This window comes from Epinephelus lanceolatus, chromosome 22 (genome assembly GCF_041903045.1).
Source record: "Epinephelus lanceolatus isolate andai-2023 chromosome 22, ASM4190304v1, whole genome shotgun sequence".
Lineage (NCBI taxonomy): Eukaryota > Metazoa > Chordata > Actinopteri > Perciformes > Serranidae > Epinephelus > Epinephelus lanceolatus.
In genome coordinates this window covers 7,466,147-7,485,811 of record NC_135755.1, presented here as the reverse complement: position 1 = coordinate 7,485,811, position 19,665 = coordinate 7,466,147, and the positions used below count along the sequence as shown (strand labels likewise).

Below are 19,665 nucleotides of genomic sequence, written 5' to 3'. Positions count from 1 at the left end.
CATGACAAAGACCTTTCAGATTTAGCATTTGTATTAAAACTTTAACACACACTGGCCAGTTACACAAACACATGAAAACCAACACAGGAGAGAAACCCTTTTAACTGCAGTCTTTGTCACTAAAGATTCACTTGGCCGACACAACTCATAAACCATCGGGGTGTTGTTCGTCAGTCTGCACAACCTCATCAAACTCAAACTGAGGACAGCAGAGGGGCAGAGCCTCCAGCCAGCAGCTCCACTACACAGATGGAAACAGAAGCCAAATGAGAAAGTGCTCCACTGTGGAGGACCAGAACCAGCCAGGAATTCACACCCAGCTACACATTTACATCTTGAGACTGATGATAAGACCAGAGAGTCCCCTGAGCCTTGGACTGAAAACACTGATGATGATTGACGGGAGACCAGAAAATATCAGTCAGGTTTAAACTCCCTTGCATCACTGGCAGTGATGCAAGATGCTATGCTGTTGAGAAACCATTTAGCTGCACTGAATGTGGGACAAGATTTGGCCGCAATCAAAGTCTGAAGAGACACATGAGATTTCATACAGGAGAAAAACCTTCAACCTTGAAAATCTCAGTCAAGGTTAAACTCTCTAAAACATGACGTAGTCCAAGTACATTGTATGACACTTATTATTAACTAAAAATATGTAAGTTGCTGAGTGTGGTAAAAGATTTGGCCACTAGAGTCTGAAGAGACACATGAGGATTCCTACAGAGAGAAGCCATTGAGTTGCGTATGTGACACAAGAGTTCCTTGGAAATGAAGCTTTGTCAGATGAGGTTTAGTTCAGGAGAAAAACCTTTCAGCTGTGCATTTTGTAAAAAAAATAAAAAATAAAAAAAATTCACACAGCGTGACAGCGCTGTGACACACACACGAGAATCCCTACAGGGGAGAAACTCTTCAGCCACTCTGTGCAGGAAAAAAGTCCAAAGGCAGTGACATGCCAAAGGTTACACGTGTTTTCAACAGCAGCAGCAGCAGTTAAACTGTGGAGCAACTGAGGGTTGAAGCAACTCTGGACATGTATGAAATTTTGTAAATAAAAAAAAAGAAGAAAATAAAATCACACACAGTGACCACGCTGTGACACAGAAGAGAAACTCTTCAGCCACTCAGTGTGCGGGAAAAGAGTCCAAAGGCATTCACATGACAAAGGTCATATATCATTCTTCTTCTGTATTGTTTCACTTTTAGAATTCTAATCCTGTGTGTTACTGGTGAAACAGTTGTTTATATAATATGAGCAAGAAAGCATCTATTATGTATTTCCTCATCAGTTAGGTTTTATTAACACTTCAGCCTATTTTATAATATCTGAAAGTGCACATGCACAGAATATCAAGACATTATGTTGTGCCTCTTTCTCTTTGCTCAAATGCTGTATGTAAAGTGTTCTCCTGGATATTAATGATTTCATCCATGCAGTCAGGTCAGATTAAACTTGAAGGAGGGAGACTACAGGTCTCATATTTGTTTTAGGGTTAATCCTCTTCTTATTCCTTTTGTCCTGATCCTACCTGGAGGGGAAAGAACTGTATATAGTTAAACATAAAAAGCACCTCCTAAACTAATTTAAATTGAGTCATTCACAGTGTTTATTGGTTTGTTATTCAGACTTGTATTGTGAAATGTTTTTAAGCTTTTGTGTCCAAGCTCAAGAATAAACTTTCAATTAATGATTAATATCATTCTTTAAAGAGTGTTTTTCAATCATGTATCTTCATGCTTGTGTTTTTAAGGACAGCCGACAGCTTCATGAACACTTCTGGACTTTTATTTTGAAGCGCATGACCTCATTTACCCCGGAAGCTGTACTCTTTGCTGTTGCGAACGTCACACAGTTTGAGCAAAATGGCGTCTGGTAGATAGGCGTGTTAGCAGAGTCTCTTTGTTGTGTTTTTTAAAGTGTGAACATGTCTAAAGTCCAAATGCTGAGATCGTTGGTGAAGCAGCGACTAACTGCGGCTGCTGAAGAGATATTTGGGCTGTTTGAAAGAACGATAGCAGAGTACGAGGAGGAACTTTGTCGATCAAAAGAGGAGAACGAGCGACAACGTAAACTACTGGACGCTGTTTTCAACCCTCAGCTTCGGTTACACAGAGCAGGTTTGTTCATTAAACATTACAAGTTCATTATTAATGATATAACTGCAGCTTTGTTCAATAAATATTCAGTCTGTCGCGTATCTTGTGTCGTTAGCTTCTCTGGTGCCGTTTGCTGCTTTTCCTCCCGATCTTCATGCATTGGTTGTTTGTTTTTCCTTTGGATATTTACGTTTGACAAACATGCTCTATTACAATATAGTGGGATTTCTTCTATATACTAAACATAAACTGAGTTGTTTAACAACAGTGATTGATAATCCTGATTTAACCAGAGAGGGCACTGGATCTAGCTTTCAGAAATGGTATGAAGCAGGAATTCACCATATTTATAATCTTTGGGATCGGGGTAAATTTAGGCCCTGTTTAGACGACAACGGTTTCAACGGAAAAGTCTGTCCTTTGCGTTTTAAAAAACTTCTGCGTTTATATGACGACGTTATTGAAACGATCCCCGTTCACACGGAGCCGCAAAATCTACTGGAAACGCTGTGGTATGCACGCCAGGCCAATGGGTGGCAGTGTATTTGCAAAGCAACACCACAGCATAACGCCATGTGCCTGCACTGAAGCGCCTTCCTCTACAACGCGGTGATTACAAACCAAAACAAAGAAGACACAGTTATGTTAAATGGCGAAAGCATGCACAGATAACTTTGTCTGGATGGACGACGAGGTGGAGTTGCTACAGTAACTGATCTACATTTCACTTCAAATCAACAGGGTGAGCAGCACAAACAGAGCTCGGCATTGTTGTTGTGACGGTCGGCTTGCCTAGTGACTTGAACAGTGTTGCCAGATCTCGCGAGACAAATAAGCAACCAGACCTGTGAAAACAAGCCCAAAACAAGCGACTTTTTCTACGGATTCGGTTCCGGGGAGAGAAAATTAAATAAACTGTGTGCACGGTTTTACAGTCCATGGGGACGGATTTTAAACTTTGGGTACAGATTGTCAATATACATCCATGTGGACAGATTGGTAAACTGTGAGCAGTTTTGCAAAACTGTACCCACCGTACACAGTTTATTTATTTTTAATTTTTTCTATTTCCTGAGCTTCAGGACAATGACCACAAGAGGGAGTTAAACCACCTTTTAACATTATTTAACATTAGAAAACAGATGGGATATCAAATACAGACTGATGTACCAAGTACATTATACACACAGTAAACCTCTGATAATTAAAATTTGCACACACAAATAAATATCATCCTTATTTCACAAATTATTTATTTATTATTGCTTTATATGCACTCATCTAACTTTTTTCTTTTAGTTACAGGACTGATGTTTTCCTAACCAGAAAAAAACAGATTGTCCTGCTCTGCCTCTGATTGGCTAGTACTCGCTGCCATCAGGGTCAGAGCCAATTAGAAGCAGGAAGCAGGTGGGAAAAAACTCTGCTGTCTCCTGTGTGTATGGGGAAAGGGGAGAGACAGAGGGAACAGGCAAGACAAACTATCCTACGTTTAAATAACATATCAAAAATATCTGCTTGACAACTTATTATGGAGCTGGGAACAAGCCCAAATAAGCAACTACACTTTAGAGACAAGCCCAAAAAAAACGCGACCCGCGACTACCAATATTTGTAAGCGACTTTACAGAAAAGCAAGCCCAAAGTCGCTTTTAATAAGCGGACTTGGCAACACTGGACTTGAACTGTAATGCTCGTGTGCGAAAAGTCTCCGTTTACAGAGGAACTGCATATTTCAAGTTTACATGACAACGGAGAAGCTGCCGTTTCCAAAAAGTTGCACTCTGGAACCCGTTTTCAGAACGTTGCATTTACAGGAACCCAAAACGCCGCTGTTGTGTAAACGATCGGCCAAAACGCAACTAAAGTTTACCATTTTCAGTTGAAATCGTTGTCGTATAAATGGGACCTTAGTGCATTAACCGCCTTAAAACATTTGAGTGCTTACCGGGTAAATACAAATTACAAACAAAAGAATTTTACAAATACCTTCAGGTCAGACACTACTACTTACATACTAAAATGGATACTCTTAATCTCCCAGACGACTTTAACTTATTAGAAAAGACTCTTCTAGATAGTCCTCAACAAAGTCACTTTGTATCCAAATTTTACCCAAAGCTGCAGCATTTGAATACCGACAGGTTATCATTCCTACGGAAATCATGGGAAACTCAGCTGAAAACAACAATAGATACTGAAGTATGGGAGGAAATTTTACTTTTACCTACGAAAATATCCATATGTAGCAGATTCAGAGAAATGCAATATAATATCTTACAAAATGTTTATATATCTCCATATATGTACAGTAAATATACTGCAGGGGCCTCTCCAAACTGCCCAAAATGTAAGACTAGGGGGTAATGTAGTGTTTCACGGACATTTTTACAGGAAACTACAATGTGGAAGTGCGCTCGACTAAGGAAGCCCGAATGACTGCGGACATTCCTCGCGGTGTCCGCTCCGCTTATAGTGCGTCCGAGTCTGTTAGCACCTTAAATTAAAACCCTCGGCGCACACTGCAGCACAATCAAACAGATGCGCAACTCAGAGCATCAGAAGCGTCTCTGACACCAGACTCAGAGCGGCTCTGAGTGCGCTCGTTGGGTTGGAAAAAAGTGCCGAAGCTTTGATTTTTTTTTTTCACAATTGAATCCCGTACCATCGAACGAAGCTTCGAATTTTTTGGGTCAGCCATAGTGACATGTTTTAATAGTTTAATCTCACAACAGTAACAAACAATACCAAAACTGAGGGAAAACACTATTGTTACCTGGCTGTCCTTGAAGGCAGGTCACAGGGAGAGGTGAATGCTGCTCTGCAGGGTGCTCAATTTAAGTGTGTTAACTTTGAGCGAGGGGTTCACAAGGGAGGGGCAGGGGCTCTTGCGTTGTTTGCCACCAGTGTGTTTTGGCCTTGACACAGCTGAGTGAACACTGTCAAGCTGTTTGATGCTCAGAGATCTGAGAACATTTCTCTGTAACATCTATGTGTGTGTGTGTGTGTGTGTGTGTGTATGTGTTTCCTGTTTCCTGCAGACGTCCAGCAGCTGTTGGTGGTTAAAGAAGAGGTTCCCCCTGAGCAGCAGGAGTGGAGCTCCAGTGTGGATCAGGAGGACCCAGAGCCTCCACACATTAAAGAGGAACAGGAGGAACTCTGGATCAGTCAGGAGGGAGAGCAGCTTCAAGGGCTGGAGGAGGATGATATCACCAAGTTCACATCCACTCCTGTCCCTGTGAAGAGTGAAGATGATGAAGAGAAACCTCAGTCCTCACAGCTTCATCAAAGACACACTGAACAGATGGAAACAGAAGCAGAGGGAGAGGACTGTGGAGGAGCAGAACCAGCCAGGAACTCAGATCCAGATACACATTTACAACCTGAGACTGATGACAGTGATGATTGGAAGGAGACCAGTGAACCTCAGTCAGGTTTCAACTCTCTGAAAAATGATGAAGTCCCTGTCAGTGATTTGATTGTTTATGAGAAACCATTTAGCTGCTCTGAGTGTGGGAAAAGATTTGGTCAAAGTGGAGCTCTGAAGAGACACATGAGATCTCATACAGGAGAGAAACGATTTAGTTGCTCTGAGTGTGGGAAAAGATTCAGCCGCAGTGACGGTCTGAATGTACACATGAGATCTCATTCAGGGGAGAAACCATTTAGCTGCTCTGAGTGTGGGAAAAGATATAGTTTCAGGGGAGATTTGAAGATACACATGAGATCTCATACAGGGGAGAAACCATTTAGCTGCTCTGAGTGTGGGAAAAGATTCAGCCGCAGTGACTGTCTGAGTGCACACATGAGATCTCATACAGGGGAGAAACCATTTAGCTGCTCTGAGTGTGGGAAAAGATTTGGTAAGAGTGGCGATCTGAAGATACACTTGAGATCTCATACAGGAGAGAAACCATTTAGCTGCTCTGAGTGTGGGAAAAAATTTGGTAAGAGTGGCGATCTGAAGATACACATGAGATCTCATACAGGAGAAAAACCATTCAGGTGTTTAATTTGTGGGAAATCATTTAAACAAAGTAGAAGTTTACATAAACATATGAAAATCCACGAAGGAGGAAAGTGATTCACCTGTTAAGTTTGTACAAAACTCTTTTACAGGGATGACACACATGAGTCAATAATATTATTGTCAAGCAGCCATGCTTGTTTGGCTCTCGTTGTTGAGTGTAGCAGTATGCTTATTAGCCATACAGTGTGTGTGCGCTGTGTTGTGTTCACCTTGCACTAAATGGCAAGTGCGTTTTACAGTACTCTCTTTATTAATAATGGATTACTGGGGTCTTTGCTAGTGTTATGTAAATACGTATGGAAGTATATTGTGCAGGGTTCAACGCTAAGGTTTTTTTTCACTTGCCCAGTCGGGCAAGTTGGTCAGAGATCTACTTGCCCGAAGTCAGTTTTTACTTGCCCTCTAAAAATTGTTTAATTTAAGCGGCTATCAATTAACAAAGACTGCAGTTATTTTTAAGTTATGTAATCTTTATTCACACTGTATTTATTAATTAAAACAACATATGTCATGTATTGTAGCTTAATTCCTACACAAATATGACAGTGTCAGGGCTTAAAGTGAAAAATTTGTCAATTGTTCTCCGTCTATAATTTTGCGCTCTACTTGAGCCATGCCCACCTCTATTTATTTTTCACCCCTCTCTCCAGTTCTGCTGTATTGACACCACCGGGTTTAATATATTTTGCTTCCATCTCTCAGCCCTGCTCTACTCTACTTCAATGCTACTTAGCCCTCTCTCTACTCTACCAGTAGACTACCACATCCACCTGTTGCACAAAACGCACACAGCAGTGTTTCCCCTAGGATGGAGTTGTAGCAGCGGAGGTGAATCACACACATGAAAAACAATTTTCACATGGGTGAAACTTTTTTGTATGCTTGCAAAGCACAGCCTGCTGGGATGTTTCTATGTATCTACTGGCACCAGAATGGCTCTTTAGGACTAAGTACATACAGTACATGTGTGCACAGTAATGAGCAGGTGAAATGTCTGTCTAGCTTACATATGAGGTTTCTCAAGATTTAGGAACATACAATTGTATTGAATATAATAACACAAGCTCAGCATGAGTGCCGTGCTGAGCTGCTGTGCGAGCAGCGTGTTTGTCTGTGCATAACAGCAGTCTGTTGATGGTTATTTACACAGTGTCCATAACAATAACTTTGTCAGCTGACAAACTGCACCGAGCTCGGGGTCAGGTTTGGTAAGGAAAATGCGGCCTGAGCCGCTCTAGTATGCTCACCTGTGTGTGTGGCGGAACTCCGCCATGCGTGATACAGAGAGCAGAAGAGAATTGTTAACGCGTGACCATGTAGAGACAGAAATGACACCATGGCATAACACCATAAATAGTATATTGTTATGTTATTATATGAAGCGTCCGTCGCGCAAAATAATATCAATGGGCGCTGTGGGCAGGACATTGTTACACAGCTGTGCCTGTGACTTCAGGCAGAGAGACCGCTGCATCAGAGCAGAAGAGCACGTTTTAAAATACATTTATTTTATCAATTAGTTATTAACTTTTACTATTTTTAGCAACTTGCCAGATCGGGCAAGTGAGTTGTTAGTTTACATGCCCGACCTTGAGTTTTACTTGCCCCGGGCAATCGGGCAATCGGGCAATCCTTATTGTTGAGCCCTGCTGTGTATGCAAATGTGAGTGTGCAGCCTGAAGCATTTTAATGGACTAATGATATGCACTAAACAATCACACCAGATTAAAAAAATCTCTGTAATTCATTTTATAACATCAGATTTGTGTAATTTTGTTCATTGAAAGAGACAGAGGGCTGAGGAATGCACTGTGACTGTTATCCCAAGACCAGTGTTGATTTCCTGACAATACTGTGATTGCAAGAGTATGCTGTGCAAGCTACTTTCATGGGAAAAGAGTTGGCAGTCTGCCCTACTCGTGAACCTAACTGTTGCCAAGGAAACAATACCTGGATGAGTAGGAACAAGATCAACATCTGCCAATGGTTGGGTCAACTAACACAGCAGATAACAATGGAACAAAAATCAGCTTTGGAAAAAAGTTATACTGATGGATTATGTGTTAAAGGTTTGATTTTATCCTCCTGATGTTATACTTATGGATTCCCTGTGTAAACTGTCTATTAATGTTTAGTGATCTTAATTTTGTGTTCTTTGTGTTATCATTGTCTTTTTTCATCCTTGTAGTATTTTACTGAGTTAACTAATGGATTAGGGTATACACTGGAAAGTGCCTAAAACAAGCCCCTCTGGTTTTGTTTTGGGTTGTTTTTTTTTTTTTTTTCTGCATCTCTCCATCATGTTTCTGTTGCTCATGTACAACTTTTTTGCAAATGTGAAAACATATAAACTAAACTAAAAAACACTTGAAACAGTTCAGTAAAAGTCATTCTTTCAAAAAGTGTATTTTAATCCTTTATCCTCCTGCGTGTGTTTTTCGGAGGAAGCTTGCAATTTCATTAACACTTTTGGACTTTTATTTTGAAGCTCATCTGAAACTCATTTACCCCGGAAGCTGTACTCTTTACTGTCGCTAACGTCACACTGTTTGAGCAAAATGGCGTCTGATAGAAACGTGTGTTAGCAGAGTGTCTTTGTTGTGTTTTTAAAGTGTGAACATGTCTAAAGTCCAAATGCTGGGAGCGTTGGTGAAGCAGCGACTAACTGCGGCTGCTGAAGAGATATTTGGGCTGGTTGAAAGAACGATAGCAGAGTACGAGGAGGAACTTTGTCGATCAAAAGAGGAGAACGAGCGACAAAGGAAACTACTGGACGCTGTTTTAAACCCTCAGCTTCGGTTACACAGAGCAGGTTTGTTCATTAAACATTACAAGTTCATTATTAATGATATAACTGCAGGTTTGTTCAACACTTCTTGAGTGAATCGAATATCTCGTTAGCGCATCTTGTGTAGTTAGCTTCTCTGCTGTTAGCTCAGTATCAAGCGCTAAAGGTGGCAGCGGCAGCTAGCTGTGGCACTTCCGGTGGCAGCCCCAGCTTCCGCGTTTGAGGCAGCTGCCAGGGGTTTTACAGATCTGCCACGGCAACTCCAGCAGTTTGAAGCAGCTACTACTCACCTGCCACGGGATGAATAGACGTATAGGATCTGTTTTAATCATTTAAAAAAGTGATTTAACTATTAAGATTTAGTACAAAAGAATGTAGCACAATCAGAACGCTAAATATTGTTTGAATGAATAAATGAATGAATGAATGAATGAATGAATGTCAAAATCAACAAGGGAGGGGGGCTGTAGAAACAGCTGTTTGAAGCAGCTGTTGCTGTTGCTGTTGCTTTGCAACCACTTAATCAAAGACTACAAAACAATCACGATTATTGAAAAGATCACCATTAATAATAATAATAATGATATTAATATTAATGCTTTCAGTCTTCATTAATTTTTAGCTCACCTCTGGCGAAATGACCTGAGAAAGTAATTCCTGCCGCCTCTTTCTTTTCTTTTTTTTTTTTGAATATTTTATTTTAACTTTTTTTACTTTTTTTTTAACAAAAAAATAGTAAAAAAAACCCTACATACAAAATAGGTATACAGTACCTGACATTGTTTATGACTACTTATGTCCTAACACAGGCCTATAGACAACTTTTCAAATGCGACCATTAAAAGTGACAGAATACACACAAATCTGGCAACCATTAAAATATTTATTTTATCAATAAACTGTATTAAAATTATTTATAGGCCACTAAGGTAATGAAAAGTTTTCTAAATTGTTGACGTTTTATTGAGTTTAGAATTTACAGGGTGGGACATAGTAGCCCTATGCTATAAAAGTGTGACACTCATGCATACAAATTGTTTCATATCAAAATGAATGATAATAATGCGACACATAATTCCCCCCAAATTCTTTTTAGAGGTCCTTCCTGTCATTGGCCCTGCTGTAGTCACTATTATAAACATGTCCCTCACCTCTGGTTATGTCCCTGATCAGTTTAAGACAGCCAGTGTCCAGCCACTCCCAAAAAAAAACTGGCTTTGATCCAGCCGTTTTGAACAATTTCAGAGCCATCTCAAAATTACCTTTCCTTTCCAAAATACTGGAAAAATTGCTACTAAGCCTGTATACTACTGAGCGGTCACTTAGATCTTTCAACCAAAACCTGTTGGCCATGCCATGTGCCAAACTGAAAACCAAAGGTGACTGTGCTTTTGCTGCCCTGGCACCCAGACTTTGGAACAATCTCCCCACTTACATTAGATCAGCTGTTTCTGTTGACTGTTTCAGAAAACCTACTTTTTTAGAATGGCTTTCTCATTACATTCGATAAATTCAAGTGTGTACTCTGGGTGATGACTGTATGCTCGCTGTGCTCATATATGTGTGTATTGTCTGTATGTGCTCTTGAGTGTGTCTTTTATGGTTTTTGTGTCCTCATTTCTTTGTGTCCCAATGTCAGTGTGAAGCACTTTGTAACCTGTGTTAAAAAGGTGCTATATAAATATAGTTTTACTTTTACTTACTTACTTTCTTTATTAAATACTCACGTCCATACACTTCAGATTATCCCCTAAATAAGCTTTAGATATTCTTAAAAGATCCCAGAGAACAGACTCCTGCAGGGGCTGCAGCTTCGAGCTCCTCTCCCTCTCTGTGCTCTTTGCACAAGGCATGTGAAGCACAAAATTGCAATTCAGATTCATTTTAGATTCATTTTAGATTATTTTTTTCTCTGCGCAGCCAGAGACGTGTTGCTCCTCCTCACTTGAAGTTGCTGTCATTAACTTTTAACCTGCAAAGGCGGCAGTGCTGCAACATTGTAGGAATTTATGAAAGCCCTTGTGAACATTTCAATACTTACACATTAAAACAATATTTATTTGCAATTACTCTATTGAACGACCCCAAAGCATGAGCAAATGGGCTGTGTCACTTCGGATCAAAGAGATGCGCCCTGTCACTGTCAGCGCAGGGCTGACAGGGCACCCTCCGCTGAGGAGAGGAGAGGAGAGGAGAGGAGATGGATTGTAGGTCTGTTTGTAAACGGGGCTTCTATGACAGTCATGTATTTCCCCAAAAAACATCTCTTAATGCACGGGAGAGCGCGTGTTTTTTTTTAAAAACGCCTTGATATCCAGCAAGTCGCCTGGCAACCCTCCAATCGCCAATATACACTTTGATCGCTGATCGTCCCAGGCCGAGATGTGAGTGAACGACAACATTTCTCTGTAACGTGTGTGTTTGTGTTTGTGTGTGTTTGTGCGCGTGTGTGTGTGTACTGTTTCCTGCAGACATCCAGCAGCTGTTGGTGGTTAAAGAAGAGGTTCCCCCTGAGCAGCAGGAGTGGAGCTCCAGTGTGGACCAGGAGGACCCAGAGCCTCCACACATTAAAAGGGAACAGGAGGAACTCTGGATCAGTCAGGTGGAAGAGCAGCTTCAAGGGCTGGAGGAGGATGATATCATCAAGTTCACATCCACTCCTGTCCCTGTGAAGAGTGAAGATGATGAAGAGAAACCTCACTCCTTGCAGCTTCATCAAAGACACACTGAACAGATGGAAACAGAAGCAGAGGGAGAGGACTGTGGAGGAGCAGAACGAGCCAGGAACTCAGATCCAGATACACATTTACAACCAGAGACTGTTGACAAGACGAGAGAGTCCTCTGAACCAGAGACTGATGACAGTGATGATTGGAAGGAGACCAGAAAACCTCAGTAAGATTTAAACTCTATGAAAAATTATGAAGTCCCTGTCAGTGATTTGATTGTTTGTGAGAAACTATGTATCTGCTCTGAGTGTGGGAAAAGATTTGGACACAAGGGACATCTGATGGTACACATTATATTTCATACAGGAGAGAAACCACTTAGTTGCTCTGAATGTGGGCAAAGATTCAGCCGCAGTGACGGTCTGAGTGCACACATGAGATATCATACAGGGGAGAAACCATTTAGCTGCTCTGAGTGTGGGCAAAGATTCTGTTGCAGTGATGGTCTGAGTGCACACATGAGATCTCATACAGGAGAGAAACCATTTAGCTGTTTAATTTGTGGAAAATCATTTAAACAAAGTAGAAGTTTACATAAACATGAAAATCCACGACGGAGGAAAGTGATTCAGCTGTTCAGTTTGTACAAAACTCTTTTACAGGGATTACGGCTTGACACACATGAGTGCGTGTACAAGAGATAGATATTTCAGCTGCAGTGTTTGTATGAAATCTTAAACACAAATTGGACATTTACACAAACGTTTTAGCTGCAGTGTTTGTCACTAAATATTCACTTGACCTAAACAACTAAGAAACCATCAGGGTTGTGTTTGTCAGTCCTGACAGCCTCATCAAACTCAAACTGAGAAAAGCAGCGACTCATTGTGTTCTGTGAGGTAAAATTACTGATTCTTTCAGTGGAGTCTGGTTGCTTTAAGGAGAGCATCATGTAAATGTATCAGTTTACTGGCAGCAAGGTGAAGCTGGGAAAATATTCTTAATGCAGTGTCCATTTAAACTCATGTAACAGAGTAGAATATGCTTGGTTAAATTATAATAGCTCTCTTGTTAGCCAGTGCTAACTGCTAAAGGGAGGGAGGGAGAGAGAGAGAGAGAGAGAGAGAGAGAGAGAGAGAGAGAAAAATCAACTTTCGTGCATCAAAATGTAAGTGGAACAGAACATTTCTTGTTGAACCCCTCAGTTAGATACAGGTAAATGTGCTCATACATTCTCGATTTGCACAGTGAAATGGAGTACACCCTAGCACAGAGGATCCAGAGACGGCGGAGGCAGCAAGTCTACAGGCTGAGGACCACATACCTCAACATCACGGAGGAGGAATGTCGCAGAAAACTCCATCTCTCTCGCCAGGCTGTGACGGAAATATGCCATCTCCTGTCAGCTGATCTGGAGACGCATGCCAACACTCCCTATACCCTCCCCGTTGCTGTAAAAGTCACTGCTGCGCTATATTTCTTTGCAAGTGGGTCATTTCAGCATCCGCTGAGTTCAATTGGAGGCATATCCCAACGTGCCATGAGTTCGGCCATACATGCAGTCACATCAGGTCTAGTCCGACATGCCAGTGAATTTATTCAGTTCCCCATGACGCCTGACAGCCAAAATCGAGTTAAACAGGAGTTCTGGGTGAGGTTTGGGTTCCCTGGGGTCCTGGGTGCAATTGATTGCACCCATGTGCAACTACGGGCCCCAACACAGAATGCTGTGATTTACATCAACCGTAAGGGAACCCATTCCATAAATGTCCAGGTGATCTGCGATGCAGCCTGTAAAGTTATACATGTATTCGCTAATTATCCTGGGTCAAGCCATGACTCCTTCATACTAGCCAACTCTGTCATTCCTGCAGTCTTCCAGGGGGATCCCCCCCTGGAGGGGTGGCTGTTAGGGGACAACGGCTATCCATTAAAGACATGGCTGATTACACCGTATATCATGCCTACAACACTGCGTGCATCGTCTTTCAACCAAAAACACACAAAAGCACGCAGTGTAATAGAACGAACGTTTGGAATGCTAAAAATGCGCTTCAGATGTTTGGATAAGTCAGGTGGTACATTACAATACAGCCCTCAGAAGGTCGGAGCATTCTTCGTGGCATGTTGTGTGTTGCATAACCTTGCCATACGCCATGGATGTCTCTTGGATCAAAATGAGGACACAGTACAGGACTTACAAAGGCGTGAGGCTGAACTGCATGTGCCGTTGCCAATTAACCCAAATACACCAGCAGCGGCACGGGCGAGGAGAGATCAGCTGGCAGAAGAGCTGCATCATCTGTAGCCTGGTAAGCAAACTGATTTTTTTTGATTGAAAACCAAAGCCCACATATTGCATTTATTATAACATGTTATACTAGGCTACATATTATTATATTGTTATGAGTGTAGAGAGGACACACATGCAAATAAGACGCAGAACACAGCTCTAGGAAACATGTGAAAACAATTAACAAACAAGGGTGGGGGAGAAAACGCTGAACAGGTCCTAGCTGCAGGATCAGCACCTTGGGGAGCTCTGCGGCAGTCCTGACAGCTGTGCTCTGTTATATGATGAAAACAGGTTTGAATAATATTCCACAGATACTTAGTAAGATCTTTCTTGTATTAGTGATCAGGTTTCCATACTTTAAGTAGCCTAATTAACGCCACACTGATTTTACGTTATGTTACGCTATGACTGAACACAACCATTTTAAAGAAATGTTCAGTTTCTTTTCTTCAGACAAAGGTTTTAAGGAGATGTTTCTTTACCTGCTTGACAGTTTCGACTGAGCCTTCAGTCTTCCTCAGAAGTGTCATCCAACGTGCTGCTGACGCTTCTGAGGAAGACTGAAGGCTCAGTCGTAACTGTCAAGCAAGTAAAGAAACATCTCCTTAACACCTTTGTCTGAAGAAAAGAAACTGAACATATCTAAAATAAGAAGACAAAATGAACATAATCAATCTCATTTCAAAGAAAGTAAAGATGACGGAAAATAAAGCTTTAATATACACACACAAAAAAAAAACATTTTTAACTGAAAATTAACGGGGTCTTCTTCCTCCTCTTGTTCTCAGGCGAGGAGGAGCACCACGACACAGCACGCCACGGGAGGGGCCAGAGACGCTGCCAAGGATCTGGTGGAGTGCGGAGATCTGATCGGAGGAGGAAGAAGAGGAGGAGGAGGAGAATCTGGCAGTGTTCCTGGCTGAAGCAGGCACTCAGCTGCTCCAGCGAGCCTGTCCAAACTATCGGCTATGTGACCAAGGGGCCGCAGCAGGCCTTCATCACGGCTCAGGCGGGTATTTAGGCGCCCAACGCTCCGCCTGAGGCCACCCAGTTCCCGTTCGAGCATGGTGAAGCCTCCTCGCCGGACCTCCAGGAATGGGTGGTCTTCAGGCCGGGCGAGCTGCCTACGTCTCTGTCTCGTCAGAGGTGCAGGTGCGGTCTCCTCCTCCCCCACAATAGCCACCTGCTCCTGACAGCTGGGTCCGGTCCCTGGATCATCAGCCAGCGGAGCTGCATGAAGATGATGGGTTCATTTTAAAAACAAAATGTAGCTATGAAATGTGCTATGTAAATAAAGTTTGGTTGATTCATTGAATGTCTGTTGTGTGTGTTAATGTGAAATCAATACATTTCTCAAGAAGCCTGCATGGTCTGTACACACTGATATATTGTGATTATTGCATTACCTTGGACGCCAACCTCTAGTCCCCCAAAGCCCTCAATGCTCTCCACACTGAGGGTAGAGGCGGCGATGTCCTCTGCTGGCGTCAGATCGTCGGTGGTGTTGGGTGGGCCTCCTCTTGTGGCATGCTGCTGGTGTTGGTGGGCGGCGACCTTCTGTTTCCCCCGTCTTCTGACATCATTATACCGTTTGCGGCATTGTGTCATGGTTCTGGTGATGCCAGAAGATGAGGAAACGATCGCTGCCACCTCCTCCCACGCCTGCTTTACCTCGGGGAGCTTAGGTGCCTGTCTGCTGTCCCCGTAGATCTGGTTCTGACTCCAGTTGGTAGGTCCGCCATCTAACTAGCTCTCCGCCATGCGCTCCAGTCACGCCTCTTTTAAAGGGAATGAGAGGTGACACTCTGATTGGCTTATTGAATGATACGCCCAAAACACACCCATGACTAATTCACAGAGTAAGTCCAACCCTTCCTGCAAACATGGGTCTTTTCTTCAGGGCTTATTTTATACTCTCCTTGTTGTTACTTTCCCATCAGAACCCTTTAATTTAACCTGGGATGCAGCTAAATTCTTTATTTCCTGTTGGTTCAGAAATACAATTAAATTCATGTTTTTTGAAACTCAGTCCTCCACCCAAGAATTAGTTTACAATACAGTTTGTATATATGAGCAAACTGCTCTTCTTTATTAAATACTCAAGTCCATACACTTCAGATTATCCCCTAAATAAGCTTTAGATATTCTTTAAAGATCCCAGAGAACAGACTCCTGCAGCGGCTGCAGCTTCCAGCTCCTCTCCCTCTCTGTGCTCTTGGCACCAAACTGCATTTTATATTTATTTAAATTAATTATCAGAGTTGCATTGTGGGAGATCTCAACACTATTTCAAGTTGAGTTTTGTTTTTTAAAGACATGTGGAAGTGGGAAAGCATTTCAGTGTCTGTCTGAACACAGCAGGAAGTTGGTGAACCAGAATCAGCCAGAGAGTTGGAGGGAGATGGTGTGATGTTATGCCAGACTAGCTTACTTATTGTTAAACTTAGGGCCGTAACGGTACATGTATTTGTGTCGAACCGTTCGGTACCCGACTTTCGGTTTGGCACGACCCTGTACCGAATTATTGGGCGCAGGATATTATTTTATTTTGTTTTATTTTAATTCCGTTTTTGCGAGCCGAACCATTTAAAATACCTAGTTCCCCGATGGACATAATTGAGTGACGGACTGAGTCCCGTAAATCTCCGCTTTCACTTTGTGCAGCACATTCTCGCATTTTGACAACATGGCAAGTGAGCCTGACGAACCTGAAGACCCACCCGCAAACCTTAAGTCCTCCGTTTGGGAACACTTTGGTTTCAGGGTAATCTGGTGCAAACTACGATATCGTCATCGTTTAAAAATCGCGCTAAAGAAATAATCAACGCCATTGGAGTTGAGTAAAATCGTTTAAGCTGCACTTTAGATATAAGCATGTTTTGTTTACTGCACTTTAACAAAGTGGGAAAGCTAAATAAGTTCCTAGTAAAACTGAATCTGAGCAGGCTTTAAAGCTGACCAGCTGCACTATACTTTTTATTTTAATTGAGTAAAACTGTTTAAGCAGAAATGTATATTTATATTTTTCATTCAAAAAATTTGTTAAAAAAAACAGCAGGATTTTATTTTTCACTTTTGTATTTCTATTTTCATTCAAACAATGTGAAAAAGAGTTAACTGCTGTGGTGGTATGTTTTAATAAGTAAAAGATATTTAATAGTTGTCTATTTTTTTTCATTACTGTACCGAAAAAAAACGAACCGTGACTTGTGTACCGAGGTACGTACCAAACCGAGATTTTTGTGTACTGTTACACCCCTAGTTAAACTTAATGGTGGGTTATTGCCTAAATTAGGCTGGCTGTATGATATGTCTTATTATACAACAGTTAGTTCCGGCCCTGCAATCTGATTGGTCGAGAGACAGTAAAACCGTGATGATATTGGAGTACAACATCACGGTTATTTCACTCTGTATGTATCACTCCGCCTCACAGCTGATTGCAATCAACAATCAAATCAAAACTGACGGTTAGTGTCAGTTAGGTCAGCAGTTTCGTTGTAGGCTAATTAATTCATCCACTGTCAAACAGCCAAAAATATGGATTTATTTCCTAAAATAAGTTTTGAATTGAACTATGAATGGTCATCAGAGGAAGATGAGGGAGAGGAGAAGCTGAATCCATCTGAGCACACATCCAGGTTTGTCAGTGTTTCATCAGCGGAGCTCAATGACTTGGAGAAAAGCAACATACTGTCAGATCAGAAGGCAGAGTCGGCTGTGCCTGTGAAGCGACAGTCCACCATGCAGTCACCAGAGACTTATTTCACCGGCTGCACAATTAATGGAAACGTGCCTGCGGCCCCGTGCCTACAACCGAATCACAGCCGTAATCTCACAACAGTAACAAATAATACCAATGATGAGGGCAAACGCTATCGTTACCTGGCTGTCCATGAAAGCAGGTCACCGGCAGTCATGGATGCTGCTCTGCAGGGCGCTCAATTTTTGTGCGTTAACTGTGAGTGAGAAGATGAAGAGGGAGGGGCAGAGGGTACTTGAGTTGTCCACCACCATTGTGTTTTGGCTTTGACACAGCTGAGTAAAAACTGTGAAGCTGTTTGATGCTCAGAGATCTGTAGAAGTTCAGGAAGGAGTTTTTTAACTGTGATGTGAATGAACGACAACATTTCTCTGTAACGTTTGTGTGTGTATGTGTTTCCTGTTTCCTGCAGACGTCCAGCAGCTGTTGGTGGTTAAAGAAGAGGTTCCCCCTGAGCAGCAGGAGTGGAGCTCCAGTGTGGACCAGGAGGACCCAGAGCCTCCACACATTAAAAGGGAACAGGAGGAACTCTGGATCAGTCAGGAGGGAGAGCAGCTTCAAGGGCTGGAGGATGATATCACCAAGTTCACATCCACTCCTGTCCCTGTGAAGAGTGACGATGATGAAGAGAAACCTCAGTCCTCACAGCTTCATCAAAGACACACTGAACAGATGGAAACAGAAGCAGAGGGAGAGGACTGTGGAGGAACAGAACCAGCCAGGAACTCAGATCCAGATACACATTTACAACCTGAGACTGATGACAGGACTGGAGAGTCCTCTGAATCTGAGATGGATGACAGTGATAATGTTTGGAAGGAGACCAGAGAACCTCAGTTGGGTTTAAATTCCCTGAAAAATGATCAAATCCTTTTCAGTGATTTGATTGCTGGTGAGAAACGATTTAGCTGCTCTGAGTGTGGGAAAAGATTTGGTCACAGTGGAGTTGTGAGGGAACACGTGAAATGTCATACAGGAGAGAAACCATTTAGCTGTTTAATTTGCGGGGAGTCATTTAGATTAAGTGGAAATTTACATACACATATGAAAATTCATGAAAAAGGAAAGTGATTCAGCTGTTTGTACAATACTCTTACAGGGATCACGACTTGGCGCACAGGAGTACACGTACAAGTGATAGATCTTTCAGCTGCAGTGTTTGTATGAAATCTTAAACACAAATTGGATATTTACACAAACACATGAAAACCCAAACAGGAGCAAAACCTTTTAGCTGCAGTGTTTGTCACTAAAGATTCACTTGACCTAAACAACTAAGAAAGCATCAGGGTGGTGTCTGTCAGTCCTCGCAACATTACCAAACTCAAACTGTTCTTTTGGGTCTCTCTGTATCAGAGGCCACCACAAATAATTAAATGTGTGGGAAATCCAGAAATTTTGGTTGACAGTTTTGCCACCGTGTTGAACCACATCTCCTTTAACGTTAAAGTTACGACTGAAAATAACAACAAATTTTACTTAAATCACATACCTCTGCAATTTAAAGCAATTTCCAGTTTCTACCTGGAAGATTTAGACTGAGGTCATGGTGATTCAGTCTGTGAAGATGTCATCAATATCCATGTGAGTGTAATATATCATCTGGAGAATTTTTGGAGCTACTGCTCACTACTTTCATTGGAAAAGAGTTGGCAACTCTGCCCTACTTGTGAACTATAACCAAGAAAACAATACTTTTTTTTTTTTTTCCAATTTGTTGACAATCACAATCAATGATAAACAAAAATACAGAGGGGCATCTCCAACGTGTGGTTTTTCTTCTCAGTTCTTTCCAATTAGTCCAGGTAATTGTTGGTATCACTTTCCATGTAGGTGGTCCAGTTTTTGTCAAATATATGTCCCTTGAGTTTTAGTTGGCAAGTCAACTTTTCCACTGAGTGAATATCCAGGATGATCTCAAACCATTGCTCCTTGTTCGGTATTTCCACTTTGTACCAGTTCCTAGTTATAGCCTTTTTGCTGGCATTAGGTAAAATTTTAACCAGACAGCACAGTTAT

General features: G+C 41.9%; 2 protein-coding genes across 2 annotated transcripts in view; both read left to right on the top strand.

The window, feature by feature from the left end:
- The window catches only part of LOC117245847 (uncharacterized), a 301,333-nt gene that overhangs the window by 5,527 nt on the left and 276,141 nt on the right, over nucleotides 1-19,665 (top strand). The gene's annotated exons all lie outside the window — the stretch shown is intronic.
- Nucleotides 5,150-11,259, top strand: LOC144459641 (uncharacterized). The gene has a single exon (XM_078164000.1). The coding sequence runs from the start codon at nucleotides 5,405-5,407 to the stop codon at nucleotides 6,182-6,184; it is 780 nt and encodes a 259-aa protein (XP_078020126.1). The 5' UTR covers nucleotides 5,150-5,404; the 3' UTR covers nucleotides 6,185-11,259.